Genomic DNA, 26,362 nt, shown 5'->3' with positions numbered 1-26,362 from the left:
CAAAAAGTAAATGTCATGAACCAATCTAACGTTTCAAATAAAGAACCGATGAGATTTTGCAAATTTTATGCGTTTTTTTTTTTTTAAAAGTTATCAAGCTCTTAAAAAATCACCCTATATTATCTTAATACGGAATTGATTGGAAAAGTAAGTATCGTAATGGAATAAGTTGATGTTTTTTTTGTATGGAATTTAATATTGTTGTTTTAAAAAACAAACATTATGGCTCCAAAAAAAGCGGCGTATGGAAGTTTTATGACAAAGAAGAAGGAAACAACTTGGCAAAGTGCAGACTTTGCCGAAAAAACATTAAATCATGCGGAAATACAACCAACCTGATGGGGCACCTAAAAAATATTCATAAGGCAGCTTTCCGAGAGCTTACCGATGATGGCTCAACAAAAATTACGGATTCTTTACCCTCAACAAGTTTTAAATCTATAAAGGAACCCACTAAAGAAGCAGATAGAAGTGACGCCTTGAAAGAACCTGAAAATAAAACTGTTGGTCCACCAAAACGCCAAAAAACTATTCAAGCTAGTTTTGAAGAGATTTATGCTTTCTCGGCCAATGGTGACAAAACTATTAAAATTAATAATGCCTTAGTATATATGGTGTGTAAGGATAATCAGCCATTTACTATTGTAGAGAACGAAGGCTTTCGCAATTTCCTTAAAGTGATTGAGCCGCGTTATAAACTTCCCAATAAAACAACACTCACTCGTTGGGTTGATGACAAATACGCCGCCCTATCAGGAATCATCCGTGAAAAGTTGTCGGGCATTGAAAATCTGACTTTGACAACTGACATGTGGTCAGAATCGATGTCCATGAGGAGCTTTCTTGGAGTCACAGCTCATTTCGGTGTTGGCAGTGAGTTGTTTTCTATCACTCTGGGAGTAAGCCAATCAAATGAACGCCATACATCACAACACATTGCTGAAATGCTGCTGAACACTTGCGACGAATGGAGTATTGACAAAGACCAAATTTCGGCTGTGGTGACGGACAATGCACCAAATATGGTGAAAGCTGTAGAGCTAGCCTTTGGTAAAAAGCACATACCTTGTTTTGCTCATATTTTAAACTTGGTTGCACAAAATTTAATAGAACAATGCAAACCACTACGCGAGTTAATAAGCAAAGTCAAAGATGTTGTGACGTGGTTTAAACAGAGCAACATAGCAAGCAACGAACTCCGTAAATCAACCTCAGACGAAACTAAATTAATTCAACAGGTGCCTACTAGATGGAATAGCACATATTATATGATTGAGCGATTCATCGAACTTCGTGAGATTGTTAACAATATAATCATCAGACACAAAAATGCACCAGCTATGCTGCATGCGTCAGAACTTGCACATCTAAGTTCAGTTCTACAGGTACTACGTCCAATAGAAGCTGCTACGAAGGAGGTCTCAGGTGATAAGTATTGCACTAGCAGCAAAGTAATACCACTTATTCATTGCCTCGTTTTAAAAATTAAGCCTCTGAGCTTCGACGACTCGATTGCCAAAGAGCTACAGTCTCTGGTTCTTAAGGAGATTCAGAAGAGAATGGGTGTCATCGAAAACGTAACTCCCCTCGCTATAGCCACGGTATTGGACCCCAGATTCAAGAAAATGCATTTTACGGATCCGCTTGCATGCTCTGCTGCTGTAGGAAAAATAAAAGATCTCATGAAAGCCGCAGCCCACAACACGACCAAAGGTTCGGAGTCATCGGAACTTTCTGATAAAAATGAGGATAACTATTCATTGTGGGAGGACCACCACAAGCTAGTCCATAAAAGTTGGAAATTGTCAAAGGCCGATGACACTATTTCTGATGAGCTGGCCATATATCTACGTTGCCCAGTGGGTAGACTCACTGAAAACCCATTGGAAATTTGGAAGGACTTGGAGATACAGCTCCCACAATTGAAGCCAATCGCATATAAATATCTGACCATGGTGGGAACGTCAGTCCCGTCAGAGCGACTGTTTTCAAAAGCGGCCCAAATCGTAACTCAGCAGAGAAATAGGCTTAAAGGCAAGAGATTAAACAAGCTTTTATTTTTGCAAACTATCCCTAAGGAATATTGGTATTAATAAAGAATGACATTATTTTTATTATTATAATTCTATTATTTATAATTCCATTTTCTTAAATTTAAAAAAAAAAACACTCGATTTTGAAAAAACATCGATGTTTCTTAAACGATGCATCGAACACCATCGATGTATATATTCGATGCATTGAATCGGAAAAAAAATCGATGTATTTCCGCAATGGACACCCCTAAATATTATTAATTGAAACTTTATTAGGACAGTTAAAACAAAACCATGTTAGACAAAAAAGACGAATAAATGAATTAGGTACACTTTGGAAATAGATAGCAGGAACTCCAAATCATGACGATTTCATAAAAATAAATGATAGATTAAATGATCTAACAATAAACAATTTACTACAAATTCAGAAATTTTTAAAGTAATAACAGAATTAACTGATACAATAAATAATATAAAAAGTGATAACACAGCCAGAAAAATCAAAAGAAGAAGAAATCAATACATTATACATGAACTACAAAATATAATAAATACAATAACATTTGGGAAAATAGGAATTTTAAATCCCACAATTTTACATTTTGATGAATTAAAAAACATAACATATTACCAACATGGTACAATGACCATTACAGACTTAATGGACATTTCAAAATTTAAAATAGCACAAAAAAGAGATATAATTATACTTTATATCAAATACCCAAAAATAGAATCAACATGTAAATACTATGATGTGAGAGCCATCGCTCAATTAGATGGTAAGCTTATAATTGATCAGAATATAAAATATTGTAATAATAAATTTTTTAATATACAAAATTGTAAAACTGAAATTACAAAAACATATTGCAAATTAAATAAAAAAAATACACGTTTGTCAGAAATATTAAATAAAAAACAAGGAAAATGTAAAAACCTAAAAGAGAAAAATTTGAAAATAGAAGAAATAAAACCAGGAGCAATATTAATTTCAGAAAAAAATATTGTAGACAATCAAACATTAACTGGAACATATGTATTTAATAACATTTGAAAATAATACAGTAATTAATAATCAAACTTATGAAAATATAGAAACAAAAATCTGGAATTATCTTAAAAATAACCACATCAATAATTTTGAAATTTTAGAATATATTGAAACAACTAATAAACTGTTAAAATTAGATAATATAAACATTTTAGCAGAACGGAATAAGCATATCACAGTCCATTCTTATTTTTTGGTATATAATTTTAATCTTGGGAATACTTTTCATAACTTACATAATATTAAAATTCAAAAAATCTCGCGAAATTCTCAAACCAATAGAAAATGTGCAATTGCAAGAAGTCACATATAATGCTCTTTTAGATCAAATACATAAATTAACTCAAAATAATAGTGAATCGGGGACGATTCATCTTAGGGAGGGGGGAGTTAATGACAGCCTCCACACATCCACTTGACCATAACTGTAAACAATATTGAATCTTTACACTTTGTAGTTGTGCGGCCTCATAAATTAAAATCTTTATTAATGCTTTTGCTTATTTAAGAAATTGATATACTTTTTCCGTTCACATTGGAATAAACCATTCTTAACTAAACAATATTTGTAGCCCTCACAAGAAGGCATAATAAAATCAAAGCAGAACACTTAACGTTCTGCCTAAAAATGCTGAATACAATATTAATGTAAATTGACACTTTCTTTGTTTTAAACTCAATTTCAATATGTAATAACTTTAAGTAAATAATAAGTACGAGGGCTGTCCGATAAATAACCGACCTAACCATGATGCACGCGACTTTTTAAAATTTTTTTTTTTTTTTTCTACATAGTCTCCTTGTAACTCCACACACTTCTCCCAGCGATGCTCCCATCTCTGCAACCCTTCCAAATAGTACTTGGCGTCTTTGTCTGCAAAATACGAGTTCACGAAAGAGATTGCCTCCTCATTTGACGAAAATCTCTGGCCGCCGAGCGCAGTTTTAAATTGAGGAAATAAAAAAGTCGTATGGTGCTAGATCCGGTGAATAAGGTGGATGGTCAAGCAGTTCGAACCGCAATTCGTGGATTTTCGCCATGGCGACTGTTGAGGTGTGAGATGGTGCGTTGTCTTGGCGGAACAAGACTTTCTTTTTTTGCAAATGTGGCCGAGTTTTCGAAATTTCTTCCTTTAGCTTGTCCAATAATGATGCGTAGTATGCTCCTGTTATAGTTTTTCCTTTTTCAAGATAGTCGACAAAAATAATTCCATGGCTGTCCCAAAAAACACTCGCCATCACTTTCCCAGCCGAATACACAGCTTTAGGTTTTTTTGGGGCTGGTTCCCCCTTTTCAATCCACTGTTTAGATTGAATTTTTGTTTCGGGCGTATAATAATGAATCTAAGTTTTGTCTACAGTTATCAATCGGCGCCAAAACTTGGTCTTATTGCCTCTAAACTGAGCCAACAAGCGCTGGAAATGTTCATGCGCGCACGTTTGTGGTCTAGCGTAAGCAAACGCGGCACCCAACGCGCGGACAGACTTCTCATGCCCAAATCTTGGTTTAATATGTGACAAATAGTTTCTTTTGACATCTTCATAATCTCAGCTATTTCCCTAACTTTAATCCGGCGGTCGTCTAGTACCAATTGATGAACTTTAGCGATGTTATCGTTAGTGGTTACAGTTTTTGGACGCCCAGGACGTTCATCATCTTCCAAGCTCCTGCGACCACGTTTAAATTCAGTTGCCCAAAATTTTACGGTGGTAAACGATGGTGCAGAGTCACCATACACAGAGTCCAACTCATCTTTGATTTGTGAAGGCGTATTGCCTTTCAAAAATAAAAATTTAATTACAGCTCGATATTCAATTTTTTCCATTTTGGCGAAATCACCGAAATAGACTCACAAAAACGACTGTCAACAGATAATTGCGCAAGATAAATTTCTGAAATTTTGGCGAGTAGCTATTATAATATGCACAATTTGAAGTAGAAACTTTTTTTTCAGATGTGCCGCTAGCTTCACGTTGAGGTCGGTTATTTATCGGACAGCCCTCGTAAATGTGTAAATATTAGTAACTTGTAAATAAAGGATGGATTTTGTCTCCGGCGATCGAATCGACACGACGAGTTTCATTTTCTCTGCGCGTTGACAGATAGGAAATATATTTTTTTACAAATTCCCGCGATACGGGAATTAATTTGTATGCATGAATATGAATATGAAGACATAAACATACATATGTAAATTATTCAAATGTATTATTCAATTTGAAGTTATTTTATTTGCCGTCATCACGGCTTAGTTGTCAAGTATAAAGTACCCATTAAATTATTCCTAACTTAGCTCAAGCCACCAACCCGCATCGCGTTGTAGCTCCTCTGCTGACGTTTTGCTGACCTTGCGCCTCGTGCATGGTGTTTGTTTACTTAGATGTCTGGCCAATGTTCTCACGCAAAATGTGCTGACTTAGCGACATGTGCAGAGTGGTAGGCTCTTATTACGACGGGAATTAGGGTGTGTCGTTTCTTCGCGATAACTCCTCCCCTTCTAAATGGGGAACGTCCTCGGTCCTCAAAGAAGCGGTTTTAATTGCAGTTTCAACGGACCTGGCTATGATAATCTCTCTCTTGGTCCTCCTTATCCTGAGAAGGACGTAAACAGTGAATGCCATGATTAATAAGACACCAATGGCTGAGAAACCTGTAACGTGGCCATAATGGATTGATCGCTGCAGGTGATTGATCCTTTGAACATTCTCTAGATTCACATGGTGAAGGTAAGAAGCGCTTAATATTTCTGTGTGCTGCGTCAAGTTGATTGTAGAAGCCCATGGAGTTTCAGGTTTTAGAGGCAATGTAGAATTTTCGTTATAAAAAGTCGTACCATTAATCTTTACGTTGTTTTTGAAGACCACGAGGTATGTTCCGTTGACCGTAATAGGGACCTCATTATTTTCCTCGATGACAGCCAATTGGTCATTGATGACAACAAGGCCGTCACTTATCGGTGAAATTGGTGTGAGGTTGTTAAATGTTGTACTGCAATTAGCGGTGTTGCGAGTCAGTAGTTGCAGAGCGCATGATGTAGTCGGAGATGGTAAGCAAAACGTTGGTGTTGTGTCGCTGCAGTTCTTTACGGCTACGGTATGGTTATAACACTTGGCTAAGATGGATTCTTCTAGGTGCAGGATTTGGTGGCCATGAGCTACCGGTAAAATAGTAATTTTCTTACATCTAAACATAGGAATCGGATATCTTATTAAAAAGTAAATTATGTTATTATACTGTAATATCTTAATTCTAGCTACTGCCATAACATCGGCCACGGTAAGGTCAGTGAAGTGCTCGTCTCCTGTTATGACATTTATTTCGTTACTGTCTAAGAGAATGGGACTTAAGACCCCAATTTTGGCGAAAGTGACAGCTGTTATAATGTTATTTAATTCTGTAATAATTGCTCTGTTTCTAGCCAGTAGTATGTCATAAAGGTGACCGGTGTTTATTTCTCTTTCTTTTGTTAATTTCAGGATTTTATTTACTGTAATGGTAAGGTTATTGATTTCTTTCTGTACTTGAGTGTTTATGGTAAACTGTCTGTCCTGCGAGTTAATTAGCTGTTCTTCTGTGCTCATTAATCTATTGAAGTCGTCATGGTCAGGAGTTCCAGCAATGTATTTCAGGACTGTCCCTAGGGCATTCAGGCTTCTCGCCTGTCTGTGGTGAGCGTTTATCATTTGTATCAGTCGACTTATCTGGTTTATGTCCGCGTCTAGTAACTTCCTCATTTGTGACTGAGGAAAGTGGTCTGTGGCATTAATTGTCTCGTCTCTCAGTAATTCGTAAAGTGTCAAGTTGGTAACATGCTTGATGTGTCCTGAATTTTCCCAAATTACAAGGTCCTCACCGACCACCGGAATGTACCTTGCATTGGTATAGTCGATTAACCTTCCTGTCGTTACCGATATTGATATGGCCAAAATTATGAAAATCCTAAAAACATATATGAAATTTTTTGTTAATTGTTTATCATTAGAAACGCCTAGGTTCTAGATTAAGTTTAACGAAGGTTGTCCTTATGGACCCTTCTCCCTTTTATTAAAACTGTTGTACCCATGTCTTTTTCCACCTCTTCCTCAGTATAAAGAGGCGTAAGCTTATTGCCTAGTCTCCTGTTATTTTTAACAAGTACTTTTTCTCCAACAGGGAACTCCCTATCCTGCCTGTTCTTATTATGAGTTGTTAGTTCTCTTTCCTGTGCGTTTCTTAAGCGGCATGGTATTTGGTTGTCATCTTTAATTGAACGAAATACGGTAAGGGGCTTCATCCCCGTTACTGTGTGAATGGACCTGTTATACTCAATCGTAGCTAAAAGGACAATTTCCTCAACATCATCAAGATTTTTGTCAAGTTTAAGGCATCGTGCTATTTCCATTAGTGTGCTATGAAATCGCTCCACCTGACCATTTGATGTACTATGTAGTGGTGGAGCATTCGCAATGTCGATATTGAAGTGATTCTTTAATGTAGCTTTGATGCTGTGTGAATTCAGCGACTTCTCATTGTCGCAATAAACTATTCGAGTACCGAAAAACATGTTGAGTAACTGAAGGAGCTGTGGTTTGACATCTACTATCGTTCTTGATTTCAACGACTGTACTATCGCAAATTTTGAAAACTTGTCGATGCACGTCAAGAAGAACTTGGACCCGGTAGAAAATATGTCAATGTGAAGAATTTCTCCACAATATGTTGGTATGGGCGTTTGAGCAATAAGCTGCTTCTTTGGGTGCCGATCATACTTCGCCCGCGAGCAAGTTCGACAATTTCCCACAAATTGTTTAACTTTTTTCTCCATTTTTGGAAAGAAGTAATCCTCTAGAATTTGTTTTGTGTTCTCCTGCGCTGCTCGATGCGCTCTGTTATGTTCTGCAGCGATAATTTCCTGCTGCTCATTCGGATTCGAAATGTCGTTAACGAATTTCTCCGTATGTCTGAATTTAACTGTTGGAAACATTTCGACCAGTTCGTGCTGAAACTGTGCAAGTGCATGCAGATCGCAGTGTATTGCGTTTACTGCTGTTGTGTTTACGGCCTCCTGTAAAAGTTCTAATAAATCCTTTTTTTCTCGGTAAGAAATGATATGCCTTGTCTTTTTTCCAAAAATTATAAAAGTTTTTCTTTGAGGTTCTGTACCTACCTCCACAATAATCTGGTTGCGGAAGCAATTTACCGGTTTTTCCGATCTTTCAATTGTATGGGTTGATGATTCCTCGCTATGAATTGTCTCGATGCTCGTGTTATCTAAAGCATTTATATGTTGCCTAGATAGAGCGTCTGCCACCACATTTTCCTTTCCTGGTTTGTAGATTAGCTTTGCGTTGCATTCGTCTATGAAGGCTTTCCATCTTTTAATTTTCGAATTAGGATTCCTATCCGAAACCGCAAAGGTCAGCGGCTGGTGGTCAGTATAAACATTAAGTTTTGTTACGCCGTACAGGTAGTTTCTAAGAGCTTTCAATGCCCATACAATAGCTAACAATTCCCTTTCATTGGTAGCGTAATGCTCCTCGCTCCCGGACAGAGTGCGAGAAATCATGGTAATCGGTTTGCCCTCCTGAGAGAGGACGGCGCCTATAGCATGAGCCGACGCGTCAGTAGTTAGGTCGAATTGTTTGTTAAAATCTGGATACGTCAGGGTTACATCCTCTGACGCTAAAATTTCTTTAATTGTTTCGAAGGTCTTTTTCTGTTCGTCCGTCAAATCAATTCTGATTTTTTTTGATTGGGACGCAGTAACTCGACCGTATTCGCCTCTCATGATGCTCGACAATGGTTTTGATATTCTAGCGAAATCCCTTATAAAACATCTATAATAACCCGCTAGACCTAGGAATGATCTGAGTCCCCTTAGAGTGGTGGGCTCAGGGAAACTTCGTATTGTGTCGACTTTGTCTGGACACGTTTTTATTCCTCCTTGTGAAACTAAGAACCCCAGGTATTCGACCTCAGTCCTAAAAAATTTGGATTTTTCAACTGACACTCTCATGTTGGCCCTAAATAATTCATTTAAAATTGATTCTATATCTTTCAGATGCTGCTGTTTGTTTTCCGAAAAAATAATAACATCGTCTACATAGACAAAACAGCTTTTCCCAATATGCTCTCTTAATACGTCGTCTATGGCGCGTTGAAAGATGCTCGGCGCGTTTTTTAATCCAAAAGGTAACCGGCAAAATTCATACTTGCCATTCTTGACAGAGAAAGCTGTTTTTTCCCTATCACGCTCCAATAGTTTAATCTGATGGAAACCAGATTTTAAGTCCAAAGTGGTGAAGTATTTACTACCACCCAAATTGGAAAGAATTCCTGTTATGTCGGGAATTGGGTATTTATCACCGATAGTTTTTTCATTGAGTTTCCGAAAATCTATAACTAATCTCTGCTTCGCCTGTCCGTTTTCGTCTACCCCCTTTTTCTTTACCACCCATATAGGGTTGTTAAAGGGTGATCTTGATGGCCGGATAACTCCATTTGCTAACAAATCCTTGATTTCTTTGTCCACGAAATCCGCTACACTCAGTGGGTACGGGTATAATCTTGAGTAAACTGGTGTTTCGTCCTCCGTGCGAATTGTTGCTATCACCTTTGTATTGTACGGTAGTGCCTCATTGGGGTCAGCAAAAACCCCATTCATCCTTTTGATCATCCTAGAAAAATCTTCCCTAACGTCTGTTGGTACTAGATTTGTTTGAAGCCTAAGATGGCTTACGTCATGACTGGAAATGAAGAAGATTTCCTCCTCACCAAAATCAAGTGTTCGATTTAAGGTCAATGTTCGCATGGACCCTGTTTAGTATGTCGAGCCCAATCACGCCATCAAATGATGTTAAGTCCGGTAAGATGGAAAATTCTGCCACTACGCCAAATATTTTTATGTAGCATTTTTCCATGATAGAAGTAACCCCGTGAATAGATTTTACAGAGAATGTGTCCTTGAAATGTTGTGTCCTTAAAGCCGGTGTTGGTTTCATATAACTCCTCGACGCACCGGTATTGATAAGGAGTTTCACTTCCTTCCCTCCTAAGGACTTTAAAATCCAGGGTAGGAGGGACCTTCCCCTAAAAAATTAAGTTGATCTAAACTTACGACATCCGCCGCTTGTTCGGCTTCTGCACCATGCAATGATTCACTCTGTAGCTCAACTTCCTCCTCCAGATGATTAACACGTTGGATCTTTGGTCCTGTGTAACGCCCAGAATTTGCTGGACGTTTTTTTTGATAGCCCTGTTGCGTTCTATTACTGTTTCCTTGATAGGCACCTCGGTCTCTGTCAAACGATTGGTGTTTAAATTTTGATAAGGATGGATCAACGTCCATTGGTTCCGCTCTAACTAGTCTGTCGCTGTCACGTCCGTTATTTACCCTTTGATTTTCCGTAAAATGAGGTGCATGTCCGGGTTTGTACTGCCTATTACTATAGTAATGTGGGCTCTTATGAGCTGAGGGTGGATCGTAAGTGTTTGTCCTATGGTTGTTCTGGCTTGAAATTATATTATTATTTTTTTTAATGTGGTTGCCCTCGACGTTCCTGGCAGCAAAATTGGCCGCGAACGCATACCGCTCATGGTTTGAGTCTACCTCCTGTGCTAAAGCAAGAGCAGACGGAAGGTCAGACGGCCGTGAGGCGAAAAGAATGTCGCATAAGGGCTTCCTTAAGCCGGAAATGAAAACTCTTAGGGCATCTGCCCTATATTTCTCGTTTATAATTTCTGCCACGCTACTCTCGTAAGACATTATAGTCTTATTAGCTAGTAACGTTAGCTTCTTTTCTACCTCATCGTAGAATTCCAGACAGGACCTAGAACCCTGTCTTAAGGTAGATAATTCCTGCTCTATAAGATATACGGGACGTTTGTCCGCGTACGTAAAGTCTAAACGTGCTATAATGGCATTAAAGTTCAGCACAGTACTAAACGATGAGAGGACCGCATCGGCAGCCCCTCTTATTTTGTTCCTCAAAATGGTAACTGCTTGGTAGTGTCGTTCACTGCCATCGTACCTTTTGAACAGTTCATAAGCGTTATGCGCCGCCTCGCGCCATGACACATATGTGCCTATGTGACGATGAAATTCTGGAAGTGATTTGATAGCATCAAGCGTTATGTCACATGTCACTAGTGGATTTACAGATACCTTTAGATATTTTTCTACCTTTGGCCTGCTGCCTGTCACCTGGTTTTGGATTGCTCCTAACTTCCTATCGAACTCCAACCTTTGTGCTGCCAAAGCACTTCTAACTTCCGCCTTAATTAACTCGGTTATTTGTTCCGTGTTCATATTTGCTTTCTGACTTCCTAACTTTAAATTTCTAAAAAGGTCTTCCAGACCTTCACTCATTAATTTTTGTTCTGTCACTTTCCTTTATTTTATTCACAATTATTGCTATATTTATTCCAGGAAACGAGCATCTCACTTACCCTTCCATTGGATTTGAATAGATTAAAATTAGGTTCAGGTTCTTCCGGTTAATTGATCGGGCCAAAGGTTGTCTCTTCTTTAAGTCCACGCTGAGTCCAAGTAGTTGATTGTTGTCGATTTTAAGTGAGCCAACTGTCGTAGTTACACGAGTCGAGTTAAGAACTTTATATTTTTCTATTAAACTTTTCACTCGCGAGCCCCACGTTGGGCGCCAATTATTCAAATGTATTATTCAATTTGAAGTTATTTTATTTGCCGTCATCACGGCTTAGTTGTCAAGTATAAAGTACCCATTAAATTATTCCTAACTTAGCTCAAGCCACCAACCCGCATCGCGTTGTAGCTCCTCTGCTGACGTTTTGCTGACCTTGCGCCTCGTGCATGGTGTTTGTTTACTTAGATGTCTGGCCAATGTTCTCACGCAAAATGTGCTGACTTAGCGACATGTGCAGAGTGGTAGGCTCTTATTACGACGGGAATTAGGGTGTGTCGTTTCTTCGCGATAACTTGTATGCATGCATGCTCCTTATGATCTCCCAACAACAGCATTGTGACATTTTCATGCTTCAATTTTTCAACTTGGGAATCGCAATGTCTGCAAATATGTATGCTTTTGCGTTTTGCCGTCGGCAATTGAATATTGACTTGTAAACATAATTATGATATGAGTATAATTTTGTATAAGTACATGCATAGTACTATTTACAGTCAATTTGGACTTGAATATTTAATAATTTTATCTGATTTTTACATAAGGGGCCATCCATAAATTACGTCACACGAATTTAAGGACTTTTTAACCCCTCCCCCCGTCCTTGTCACAAGTTGTCACATTTTGAACTAGCCCTCCCCCTTTCGTGACGTCACAGATTTTCCAATTTTATGGACTTATCAAAAAAAAAAACAGGTTATTCTATTTATTCTTATATTTATTGAATAATCTTTAATAAAATCAACATTTAGTTAAATGTTAAAGTACAGACACAACGAATGGCTAGTCAAGAAATAATAGATACTTAATTATGCTAATAAAAAATACAAAACTTAATCATTTTGTGTCCATGGACTTTTGACCCACTCCTTTATATCATTTATTACTGGTAAATCAGGCACTTCATTTTCGTTCTGAAGTTGGATGTCAGGAACATCTTTCGTATCAACATCGTCTTCTTCCATCCATCTCGGGCACGTCTAGCCGCAATTCTTTGAGGACAAATTTTCGCAATAGGTAACAGCTCTTGTTTTGTATGTGATTGTTTGTGTTGATTGGTGGCTTTATATGAAGAAAAATATAGGCCACATATGCTACACGATCTTTTAAATAAGTATGACTCGACACTAAGGCAATAACTATCATATGGAACTTGTTTCAGATGGGATGATGCTTGGAGATTTAATATAATAATATTTGTAGTAATAATGAGCAAACTTAGCGTCGTTGTCATCACTCCCTGTGATTCCATAACCTTCTGATGTCTGTTTAATTAACACAGGTGGTGGTAAAAATCCTTCTTTTAATAATTTCCAAAGACTAGAACGTCTTACACTGCAACATGCAATAGTTTCACATTTAACTAATTGTAAAAAATATTGTGACTCACGTACATGATTAGCATACTAAGTAGCATTATTTTTCCACATCATAGCCTGTTCAATATCCAGTCCAGTAACAGTTGGTGCAACACATTCAGCAACGACTGGAAAATTATCAATGACTAAATTGCTCCAAATGTCAGCCAACACATTGCCCGCACTTTCGAAGTTTCGTTTTTCTAGATCTAAGTCAGCAGTTCGATTACTTGAATCAAGATGTGACCCAAAATCATCATGATTTAATAGTACACCAGTAAGTTTGCGACTGAGAGGTGCCATGCGTCGTGGGGCATTTGTAGCTATATAAATTGCATCTAAATGAAAATCTTTGAAATGTTGAAATAACACGGGAGACAATTCTGTAAGTTTGATTACAATTATAATATAAAATAAAGTACGATTTGCGGAAGAGCCCCAATGTTAATACAATACCAAAGCTTCGTTACAACTTAAGTATTAAAAAACAAAGATTGTATTTATAAATGTTAAATATTTTTTGTTTACCTATAAATTTTACGTTTGTACATCACAAATTTTCAAATGTGATGTCACAAAGCTTTTGACCCCCCCTGCCCCTTGTCACACAATGTAACTTCTGCATGATACCCTCCCCCCCCTTCAAGGTGTGACGTAATTTATGGATGGTCCCTTATATACTATACTAATAAATATTTTTGTATTATATTTCCTACTAATAGAAATTAAATTTATCACAACAATATATACATATGTACAAATTACGGATAACCGTCTTGTTTCTTTATTATTATCGCTTTATTAATCAGATCATGCTGTCTGATGAGTTCTCTGTTACAAACTGAAACTTACATTCTAAAGCTAATGTCTTAAATAAGTCCCCGCACCTTGTCTTAGTTGTTGTGTCTCGCAATTCGTTGTTAGTGGTAGTTGTAGAGTTATTGCAGCGGATACGACGCCGACGCTTGCGTTGGCAGTTTGCCGCTACCGCTGTGCCTTACCCGTCAGCGTGGGAATGTGAATTCGTTGACTCAGGCCACGCGCGGACTTTGTTGTTGACAAAGGGCAGCTTATGTTAACTTACATACATCATATTATCTTATGTCTCTGCACAGTCTCATATCATAATCTTATTATCTGCTCATATGATTGCATGTATACGCATATGCGCGTTCAGAAATTCAAACAATGATTTTATCACTTATCAATGTATTTCATGTGCGCGCATTGATCTGCATGTTCATACATTCATATATACTTACATATATGTACATATATTTGTATACACTTCCGAACAAATAATGCACAAGCATACAAACATACATATGCATACACATGTGAATATATCACCAACAAAAAATTGAAGCATTGTTCTATAAAAACACCAGCTGCTCAAATAGAAGAAGCAAGTCAATATGGCAGCCGAATTGGCGAAGCCCAAATGTAGTAAATTCTACTACAAAAACGATTTCATTCCTAAACGCAGGCACATATGCCACAAGCGACCTCGCTTCATTCATATAAACAGACGCCGTAACATCTCCCCGAGCATGCCTTTGCCTACAAACGTCTTTTCGCGATGATGCAATAGCTAAAAATCATAAATTGAACAACTTTCTGAAAAGTGGCAATATAGCTGTTGTCGATTTACAATATTTGTTAATTCTAAAATAAGTATTTTTCCGTGGCTCGCAAAAATCAGGGTCGATATGTATGCAAGTTCATACATATGCATACATATTTACGCTAGTTCGTAGGCGAAGCTGTTACAGCGGCAAGGGAAGCGGTAACAATCGGCGATCGTTTGTTAGTTTCTTTCGCGTCTCGTCGCGTCAGTGCTTCGACAGATTGATGTGATGAACACATAGAACGCGACAGACTGCAAGCGCCATCTGAATGTAATATTGAAATGCACACATTCTTAAGGACACAGTTATTTAGACAGCTGCACAACTTCATAACTATGTCCATATGAACGTGTGTATTTTAATATTTGACAGATGTCGCTTGCAGTCTGTCCCGCTCTATGTGTTCCGGGCGTGACTCTTTGAGTTTCGGCCATTGATTGTCCGTGACAAAGGAGATGCGAAAAGATGCGTGCGGCACTTGTTATTATGAATGTATGTACATACATATGTATGTGGCTCGCATTTGCTTTCGCAAACATACAAATGTGCCAAAGAAATAATATATGTACATATGTACATATGTATGTATGCATATGCCATAGAAATTCTATTGGTACAAATATGGAAATGATAACGAAATAATGCGAAAATGAATATTTCATGAAGGTCATCAATTTTCTTTGCAGAAATGAAGATCATTTTGCACATCTTTACTTTGTAATAGTCGAAATAAATATTAATTTATTTAAAAATTAAAAAATAAAAAGAAATAAAATTAAAATAATTTTTCCTAATTTTTTCCGATTTTGTAAAAAAAATTAAAATTTTTACCATTTTTCGGAAAAAAATGGTTCATTTGATACAAAATAATCACGCATATGTGACAATGGTTCATATAATACAATATAAGCATGCATATGTGACACAGAGAATGCTTTGTTACATTCTCTGTGTGACTTTGTATATTTTTTCTCAAAACAGTTCTCTTTATATATTCTCACATGTATTTAGTCATTTTACATATATTTCTGCCGCTGAACGTGCTCAATTCTGCTAAATAGCAGCGAGAACGGCGAATTCCTTCATCTGATTCTATCGGCGTGTATTTAACTACATAATTGGCGCAGTCGAACAAAAAAAAAAAAAACAAACGGATGCATAGACAATTTTTATAAAAAAGAGGAGGAACCAAAAGAAAATCAATATATTTTACTAAAGATAAAATACATAATATATACACTGATGCAAGACAAGCGGGCGTAAGGATTTGTTTTAGAAACTCTTTTTCAAATTGTGTGAAAAAAAGAATATACTCGTACATATAAGTTATGCAAATTACAATAAATAAATAAAGAAGACTATTTAAATACAAACAGAGAAAATCGATAAAATATACAAATTAATGTAGTATGTACATTGTATGTATATGTACTTGTATAAGCATTACCTTTTAACGGGTAAAATTATTGAGGTTGTGATAATTATAAAACGTGGTCTCAGTAAATTTCCAATGCTCGCGACAGGAAAATAAAACACGAAACACAAACAAATAAAAGAAAAAACAAGTTAGCAAGGGCTAAGTTCGGGTGTCACCGAACATTTTATACTCTCGCAGGATAAAGTGATAATCGAGATTCTGAGAGATTTACCGATATTTTCGGTGAAAAATTAGGTTAGGTTAGGTTAGGCACTGAGTTCTTCGTGTTCGATATCAGGGACCTTGAAAAGTTATAGTCCGATCACGACAATTTTTCCACACGGGATACCTCAGCTCAAATACTGTATTTGTGTAAAGTTTTATTCCGCTATCATCATTGGTTCCTAATGAATATATTATATAGAGAAGGCATCAGATGGAATTAAAAATAGCGTTATATTGGAAGAAGGCGTGGTTGTGAACCGATTTCACCCATATTTCTTACATTATCACGGTGTTAAGAAAATATTATATACCGAATTTCATTGAAATCGGTCGAGTAGTTCCTGAGATGTGGTTTTTGGTCCATCAGTGAGCGACGCCGCGCCCATTTTCAATTTTTAAAAAAAGCCTGGGTGCAGCTTCTTTCTGTCATTTATTCCGTCAAATTTAGTGTTTCTGACGTCTTTTGTTAGTCGGTTAACGCACTTTTAGTGATTTTCAACATAACCTTTGAATGGGAGGTGGGCGTGGTTATTATCCGATTTCTTCCATTTTTTAGCTGTATATGAAGATGCCTGTAGGAAACGACTCTATAGAGTTTAGCTGACATAGCTGTAGTAGTTTCCGAGATATGTACAAAAAACTTAGTAGGAGGCGGTGCCACTCCCACTTTTCCAAAAAAAATTACGTCCAAATATGCCCCTCCCTAATGCGATCTTTTGTGCCAAATTTCACTTTAATATCTTAATTTATGGCTTAGTTATGACACTTTATAGGTTTTCGGTTTCCGCCATTTTGTGGGCGTGGCAGTGAGCCGATTTTGTCCATCTTCGAACTTAACCTTCTTATGGAGCGAAGAAATACGTGTACTAAGTTTCATCATGATATCTCAATTTTTACTCAAGTTACAGCTTGCACGGACGGACGGACAGACGGACGGACAAACAGACATCCGGATTTCAACTCTACTCGTCACCCTGAACCCTTTGGTATATATAACCCTATATCTGACTCTTTTAGTTTTAGGACCTACAAACAACCGTTAGGTGAACAAAACTATAATACTCTCCTTAGCAACTTTGTTGCGAGAGTATAACAAAACAAAAAACAAAGACGGTGCAAAGTGCAATAAGTGACGTAGAATAATATATTTGGAAGTAAGCGTTAGTATAAACAGTTAATTGGAGAAGTTGATGCAAATATCCATCAACAATGGCACAATCAAATGCGAATGAGGAGCAAGCAATGTTTACGCTCTCTATTAACGATGTCATTAAGGATGCACACAGAGCACTTGAGTTCAGGGTAGAAGGTGAATATGCTCTCTCCTCTTTTTAAGAGAAGTGGATACTAGTTAGCCTTGACATACAATAATCCGATGGTATCTGGATATATTCTCCGCAGAATAATTATCAACACAATTCAAGGCGAGGCCTTACATACGGTGAGAACATTACCGGCAAGTGCAAATTGGAGTACCATTAAAAAGATCCTAATACAAAACTTTGGCGTAAGAGAATCATATCATCAACTGTACCAAAAGGCGTTTGCAGCTCGTTGTAATAGAATAAGTGAATACTATAAGTTATTGCTAAGCTTTTTATCAAAATTACACGAAAAATTTTAATATGATATTACTAAACTATTAGAATTTAGCCCCTTAAATACAGAAAAAATTGTACTACGCACATTCTTAAATAATATTGATGCAAATTTAGCCTCTATAGTTATTAGTAGAAATGTAAATAGTTTAAAAGAGGCTTACAGCTTATTAAAAAGAGGGCCTGATTCGTATTAATAGAATTGGAAATGGTATGAGTAGTTATGTAAATCACTCTTTTACAAATAACAATAACAAATACCAAAAGCATTTAAAATACAACAACAATTAAGTAAAAATAATAAAAATTTCCAACAAAATAACAGTTTTAGACAAAATAACAATTTAAGACAAAATAACAATCATTCCAACCAGTATAGAAATGCACCACATTCGAACAAGTTTAGACCCAAAAGTTTAATTATTTCAACGACATAATGCACAAATTTTAGAAGAAATGTAGTTGAGTCGATGAAACTCCGAGGAATGCAGCGTCGGATTTTCATATGAGGACCTCAAAGGAACACTTCCAATGGTAGAATTAAGGGGCGAGCCTGCTTTAGAAGCTTAAGAAAATCGATTATTTTTTTTGTTTAAATCTCTTTAAAAATAATCTAAGAATACGTCCCCAAAGTTTTAGATGGAAATTAGAAAAATTTTCGAAGCTAGAAGGGAAATAGTGCGATTTCTCGGTTTTTCATTTTTACGACTTTTCTTAATTAGCGGGCAGGATAAAAAAAACCAAACGTCTTATGGAATTGCGGCGAAGTTTATTATCTTTAGCATTAAATTATCTTCTATTTAAACTAAAAAATATAAAAAAGGCAAGTTTGAACATATTTTTAAACAACATAAAGTAAAATTTTTTGGTCAAAAACCATTTTTTTTAATTTTTAAAAAATTTGTAAAATTTTACACTTTTTTCGGAATTTTTTTAGTTTAACTGGAAGACAAATTATTAAAAAATATGAATCTTTTTGAATTTTTTGGTTGCGATAGAAATTGCGACCTGCATCCTGGCCGCCATCCGACAAATACAAATGCGAGATACCTCGGGCAATTGCTTCCGAAAGGCAGAATATCAAAGATTTCATATCCAAAAAATTTGTGAATAATGTTTAAATATATAACTACTAGAGGACCCGCCCAAGTTTTACTGTGGCTGTTACACAGGTAGCACTACTAACACCATCTATATGATTTCTACTTATTAGTTAAATTTTAAATATTGTTTAAGGAATAATCGCATTTTTGGTGAAGCAACTTGTGTTGTGTTGTGTTTGTTGATGTTGAATTTGGGCTGTGCATCAGTGAAATCAATCGAGTCCAATCGACTGTCAGCCTAGTGGACTGCATATGTATTAAGAAACGGTTCTCAAGCGTGGAAAGACAAAAAAATCGGCCGGCAAGGTTATGGCATCAGTCTTTTGGGATGCCCGTAGTATATTATTCATCGAATGATAAATGACCCAGTTTTATGTAACTCATTGCATTGTGTATTTGATTGCAGTTCTATTCTACCATTCCTAATATTTAGCAATTTTATAATTTTTTCAGGAAGGATCAGTTTGAAATTGTACTCATATATGTATGTATGTATGTATTCATCGTTCCCGTTTAAATATTGCATTGCTCTGTACAATGCTTCGAAAAGATTTCTGTATATCTCAAATTTTAATAGACCTTTTTATCACCACTTCAGTTATGCCATTATTTTTTTATGCCAAATCTTTTGCAATTGTAAATTGCCTGTCAAGATATCCCCTCCAATAGTTAGCAGGTATGAAAAAAATGTTATAGCTACCCATAGTTGTATTGAATGACCCAATTTATTACTTAAGAACGACCAACTCTGTACACAATATGAAAACATGATCTACAGATGTTGCCTTTTACTTTGACATCGTTTTGTTTAATGCACGTTTACGCCAATTTAAGGTTTGAATATTGGACACTGCGATGGTAGCGCCATCCATCGGTCAAACATTTAAAATTAGCAATTAATTACAAATGAAAAATTAATTTAAAAAAACATTTTCCAGTGGACCAAATTGTAAATCTAAACCATTCCCGAATCTCCTTGAACATACACACAAAATTTCATCAAAATCGGTCCATCCGTTTAGGAGCAGTTCAAATGCAAACACACTGTCAGAAGATTTATATATATAAAGATAAGCCCTAGAAATTTTGCTTTAATCGCTTATTTCTTTCCCTACCGAAAAAATCCTCAAAAAATCGGTTTTTTGAAGCTTCCCCCCTAATTATAAAAGATGACAAAAGTGTATGTTTAATAGATACTGGATCATCTACTTCACTTCTTAACGAAAATAATTTACCTTCTTATAAAATAATTCCATTAAAAATTCCATTGAAATTTAAATCTCTTAATAGCGAAACAAAAATAAATTTCGAAATAATTACTGAACTACCAAAAAAAATTCATAAAAATGTAACAATGTCGTGGAAATTGACTAATTTTGATGCAATTATTAATAAAAACAATTTTAGTTGGACCGTTGACGCTGGTTTGAATAAACATGAAAACATAGACAGCAGCATGCCAGCTTCTCGGTTGCCATCTAGCGTTGACAGCTCGGCTACTCCTGATATATCGTCTCTCCGGGACGATTCTCCGTTGGTGTCATCGTCGATGCTCTTAGGTGAACATTTGGTGTCGTATTCGTCATCCGTCATAGTTATATAAAGGGTGATTTTTTTGAGGTTAGGATTTTCATGCATTAGTATTTGACAGATCACGTGGGATTTCAGACATGGTGTCAAAGAGAAAGATGCTCAGTATGCTTTGACATTTCATCATGAATAGACTTACTAACGAGCAACGCTTGCAAATCATTGAATTTTATTACCAAAATCAGTGTTCGGTTTTTTTTTTTTTTTTCGGACAAATTTTGTTCAGCGATGAGGCTCATTTCTGGTTGAATGGCTACGTAAATAAGCAAAATTGCCGCATTTGGGGTGAAGAGCAACCAGAAGCCGTTCAAGAACTGCCCATGCATCCCGAAAAATGCACTGTTTGGTGTGGTTTGTACGCTGGTGGAATCATTGGACCGTATTTTTTCAAAGATGCTGTTGGACGCAACGTTACGGTGAATGGCGATCGCTATCGTTCGATGCTAACAAACTTTTTGTTGCCAAAAATGGAAGAACTGAACTTGGTTGACATGTGGTTTCAACAAGATGGCGCTACATGCCACACAGCTCGCGATTCTATGGCCATTTTGAGGGAAAACTTCGGACAACAATTCATCTCAAGAAATGGACCCGTAAGTTGGCCACCAAGATCATGCGATTTAACGCCTTTAGACTATTTTTTGTGGGGCTACGTCAAGTCTAAAGTCTACAGAAATAAGCCAGCAACTATTCCAGCTTTGGAAGACAACATTTCCGAAGAAATTCGGGCTATTCCGGCCGAAATGCTCGAAAAAGTTGCCCAAAATTGGACTTTCCGAATGGACCACCTAAGACGCAGCCGCGGTCAACATTTAAATGAAATTATCTTCAAAAAGTAAATGTCATGAACCAATCTAACGTTTCAAATAAAGAACCGATGAGATTTTGCAAATTTTATGCGTTTTTTTTTTTAAAAAAGTTATCAAGCTCTTAAAAAATCACCCTTTATTTTCGTTAGTAAATATTCCTGCGTAGCGCTTCCGCTGGTTTGGTATGTCTGGTAGATCTTCAACCACGTAGCGATCGTTGGGTAATAACTTCGTTACCAAATATGGACCTTTGTATGTCGGATCAAGCTTATGAGGTGTACCCGTTGGAGGAGACGTAATCTATTACAACTAAACTCTCACGTTATACTGTCTCGGTTTACGATGTTTGTTATCGAATCGTTGTTTCCATTTAGCCCTTTCTATGTTTATTCATTCAACCGCTGATTTTAGTCGAAAGTCTTCATGAATATGTCACGAACGTTCGACGAGTCACTCGCGGACGATGCGTCGTTCGTTGAGAATATGAAACAGGAAAAAGGAAGTGTATTAGTAAATGAAACCACAAAGTTTGTGTTTAATATAGCAAATTAAAATCTTGGTTCTTTATTAAATCGTGATTACCAAAAATTACTTGCTGGTTTGTGCTTGTGGTGATGCTGGTTGTGGTGGCCGGTGGACGACGTCTTGCCTCGATTCGCTCTCTAGTAAAAGTACTTCAGGCTCACTAGCAGAATCGCTTGCTAAGTGGGAGTTTTCAACGAAACCATTGCCAGTTGAGTGAAAGCTATTAACAGTTGAGTGAAAACTATTAACAGCTAACTGGCAATGGTTTGTTATATACTCACTGTGGTGGTAAAAAGAAGTTAGGCGCTGGCCTAAACATACCGGCCCCCTTGTGGTGAGCAACAAAAAAAAAAATTACATGTCCATCGACCACCATAACGATGTACAAATATATGGCACAATATGAGTACAGCTAAATAGAAAATAGTTTAAGTTCATTTATTTGTTATTATAATTATATTTTTTAAAATAACAATCCAAAAACCAATACTTATTCTAAATAGGAATGCAAAAAAAAAACAATAGAATAAGTTAGAAAAAAAATAATACTAAAATAGCTTAATTTAGTACCGGGCCGTACCCGAAAGCACCCAGCCGAATATGGAGCCCTGAGCGAGGAGCTGCCCAAACGTTTGTGGCATGACCTGTTAGGTCATGATGCGGGAGTATACATCCGCGCCGAGCACCAAGCGTATCGGCGACGACTTGTAGAAATTTGGATCCGCCAGCTTGATGTGGGTGTATGGGGTCGGAGTCCAACGTGGTGGTCGCGCTGATGCGCATATAGTCGTTCATTATCCTTACATGTGTCGATTTGCGGGTATTTGTCCCGTGTCTGCCTCGCAGTACTAAAAGGCAGCCGCGTTGACCGCCGATATGCGTCTGCTCTAGTTGCAATTCTCTTGCTAGGTCGCGCGCAATTAGCGACGTAGGGGCGCATGCGTCTATGAGCGCCCTGATTAAATGTAGGCGTCCTCTTGCCTCGATCTTTACTACCGCCGTCGGTAAAATGGCTGTCGTTGGCAGCAAGGAATGAGCCACTATGCTGGCTCGATTTGTTAGCCCGGCTCTGAAGGAGCTAGCCCGGTGCAGCTGGAGAGACCTGGTCTCCAGTCTGGCCGGGTTGTGCGCTTGGCGACGGCGCAGACGGCGTTTGTGCGCGCGACGTTCGTGTTGCAGAAGGGGGCGGAAAGTCCGGGTTTCCGTTTCCCCTCGCTGTGATGGGCGGAAAGGCCGTGTTTCCGCTCCGGTTTCAAGGAGTTCTCCCTCCTCCGGTTCTGGTTGGAGAGGCCTAGTCTCCGTTCCAGGGTCTGATGCATCGATGGAGAGAGCATCATCGGAACTTATTTGTTCGCTCCATGATTGGTTTTGAGGCACTGCGGGGCGGCGACGGGTATTTTCCCCGATGTGGAGCATTGTGTGGTGCTTTTCGTTGCAGCGCCGGCACCGTGCGTCGCTGGAGCAGTTCGCTGACCGGTGGTTGACCGCAAGGGAATTTATACAGTATTTACCTATGAGTGCCTCCCGTAGGCGCTCCTCCGGTGTCTTGGCCCGGAAGGACGAGCAGAGCCGCAATGGATGCTTTCCCTTGCACAGCGTGCAAGAAAGCGGGTACCGGTTTGGGTGTAGCGCCGCGGTTTTCTTCAAGGTACCGTAGCGAGTCATCTTCCTGAAATTAATCTGTTGACGATTTTGTGTTGTTTGGTTTTGAATATCATCTAAAACTGATTGGGTGGCAAGAAAAAGTGCATAAATTATATTATATATATTGCATAGTGTGGAGGCGGCCTTATGTGGTGTGAACTGCCTTACATTACCATAGTGTGTAGGCGGCCTTATGTGGTGTGAACTGCCTTACCTTACCATAGTGTTGCAAATAATAATTAAATAAAAAACATTTTTGCTTTTATCATCAAATTCATGTCATCGTTATTGTTTTATTTGTCGTATGTTTTCGACAAAGTGGCCTGCCACCAAAGAAAATGTTAAATACAATTTGGTTTAATAATTATTTTCAATTCCTACTTGTCAATAAAGTACTTCTTGCTCAGTAAGTTCAAGGGCAATGCATACATGTACTGCTGTAGAAGGAGATTTTCGGTTTGCAATTGCGTTATTTGCTAGCAAAACATATTTTTCAAATATGGTATTTGCAATAAAAATTGAATTTAAAATTCATAAGCATGAGTTATGTCTCATGGTTTGGAAAAAAAGTTTTAGATTCATTCTTGTAAAATTTTTAAGGCGAATTAAAAAAACTAACGGCATGGCATCACCTTATGTCATGAATGAAATTTTTAAGGCGAATTAAGAAACTGACGGCATGGCATCACCTTATGTCATGAATGACATTTTTAATTATTGGTTAAGTGCGCACACGTGCAGAAAAAGGTAAGTGAGTAAAAGTAATTGAATTTAGATATTTATTTGAATATTTTCTTTCAGACTTCCTGGCAGGATCGCAAGACGAAATCAAGAAGGAAGTATCTGGAGGCCCCGGCGAGAAAACATTGATGTGTTGTCCCCTGTTTGCTGGCAGCAGAAAAGGTAAGTAAGTGACGATAATGAAATTTGCAGATTTATTAAAATATTCTCCTTTATTTTCAGACTCGTTCGCATGCTCTTCCCCTTGGTGTGAAACAACTGATCGTTGGTGTCAACAAGATGGACTCGTCCGAACCACCATACAGTGAGGCTTGCTATGAGGAAATCACGAAGGGAGTATCCTCATACATCAAGAAGATCGGTACAATCCAGATGCTGTTGCATTCGTGTCAATCTCTGGAAGCATCCACCAACACGCCATGGCTCAAGGGATGGAAGGCTGCACGTAAGGAAGGCAACGCTGGGGGTAAGTTGATTTAATGGCCCCTATTATGTGTTGCATTCGATCTTCGCTATTCGCTGGCTATCGAAAATCGAATGTCAAATTCGTATTATGAGCTATGCAACCCTGTCGAAATTTTCGTTGAGCATCGCATTGGCTGTCGAACAGAATTTACCTATCGACAGCGTAGCGTATTGAATGGAAATTTGTGAAAATGTAGGTTTTTTGCGTTTATTTATTGCTTTATGGTAACAAATAACACTAGCCGAAAATTTTGACATTTTTTTTCTGCTCTGAAACCAAACTTGTTTTTTTTATGTTGCTTTGATAAGGTACATATATAATTTGAATATAAAAAAAAATTGCTAGGTCCAGGTTAAGAGAAAAATAAAAATAAAGTTTTTGCAAAAAATATATTGAATATTACAAATTTTCAATTATCAATTTATATTTTCTTGTACCTTTTGAACTTCTGCTGTATTGGTAGTCAGGATTATCACGTAAACATATTCAGCAATAGTCTGCCAGCATGCTAATATCTCAATATGTCTTGGTGAAATCTCTCCCCATGTTCATCACTGACTGCACCTAAATTGGGAGGAAAGAAATCCAAGTGCGAATGTAGGAAATGTATTTTCAGGGACATGTTACACCCTAAAGCCCGAAAATCCGTCGTGGTACATAGTCTGTTCTTTTTGTTCACTCTTTTTGGATATAGTGTTTGCTTCGAGCTCTGCTATCCCATTCGCACATAAAACAGCAAAATTTTGTGTAACCAGCTTGCATACCTAGTAACATCCCAACTACTTTTAAATCAGAACAAATTTTCCAAGAATGTTTGGCATACTGTATTTTTTGTAGTAGATTTTTGATATTTTCATAGGTTTCTTTGATATGTACTCCATGCGCTAGAGGTACAGATGGAAGTTCGTTACCATTATGTAACAAAACCGCCTTCAAACTTATTTTCTATGAATCAATAAATAGTCTCCACTGATCAGGTGAATAGGTACAAAACATTTTTTTCATAAGCCCATATACATCTTTGCAATAGATTATTCCTTTTCAAAGAAATCCACAACACTGCTATGTCGTTTCCGATAAGTACAGATTCCTGTCTCTGGATGCAATAAATTCCATTGTTTTAGTCTAGAAGCTAAAAGTTCTGATTTATATTTTGGTAAATCAAGGTCACGAATCAGATCATTAAGTTCGCTTTGAGTTATCAGATGTGTCTCTGTTGTTGACCTTGTTGGTGGTGGCTCGTAGTCATCGTCGTCAAAATCGGTGTGGTCGGAAGCAGAAACATCAACACTACTTTTTAAGCCACAACTACCACGAGGAGTTGATGGTTGTCGAATAATATTATCGTAATTGGACCTAAGGATTTTTTTTATTATTTTTCTAATGATATACATACTAACAGGAACCAAAATATATAATTTTTATTTCAGAGCAAAATCCATTGTCGGCTAGTGTAATTAATTTATACTATTTTTGTTAATTTTATGCAGGCCGAAAGTCCCCAGGAAATCTGGTATTACTATAA

General features: G+C 37.3%; 1 protein-coding gene across 1 annotated transcript; it reads left to right on the top strand.

The window, feature by feature from the left end:
* The first annotated feature begins 338 nt into the window (after nt 1–338).
* LOC125779733 (zinc finger BED domain-containing protein 4-like) lies at nt 339–26,362 on the top strand. Its single transcript, XM_049461005.1, has 3 exons — nt 339–1,859; nt 24,594–24,837; nt 26,328–26,362. The coding sequence occupies exons 1-3, from the start codon at nt 339–341 to the stop codon at nt 26,360–26,362; spliced, it is 1,800 nt and encodes a 599-aa protein (XP_049316962.1).

This window comes from Bactrocera dorsalis, chromosome 6 (genome assembly GCF_023373825.1).
Source record: "Bactrocera dorsalis isolate Fly_Bdor chromosome 6, ASM2337382v1, whole genome shotgun sequence".
Taxonomy (NCBI): Eukaryota; Metazoa; Arthropoda; class Insecta; order Diptera; family Tephritidae; genus Bactrocera; species Bactrocera dorsalis.
Note: the sequence above shows the minus strand (reverse complement) of the source record. Positions and strands in the feature narration are given on the sequence as shown.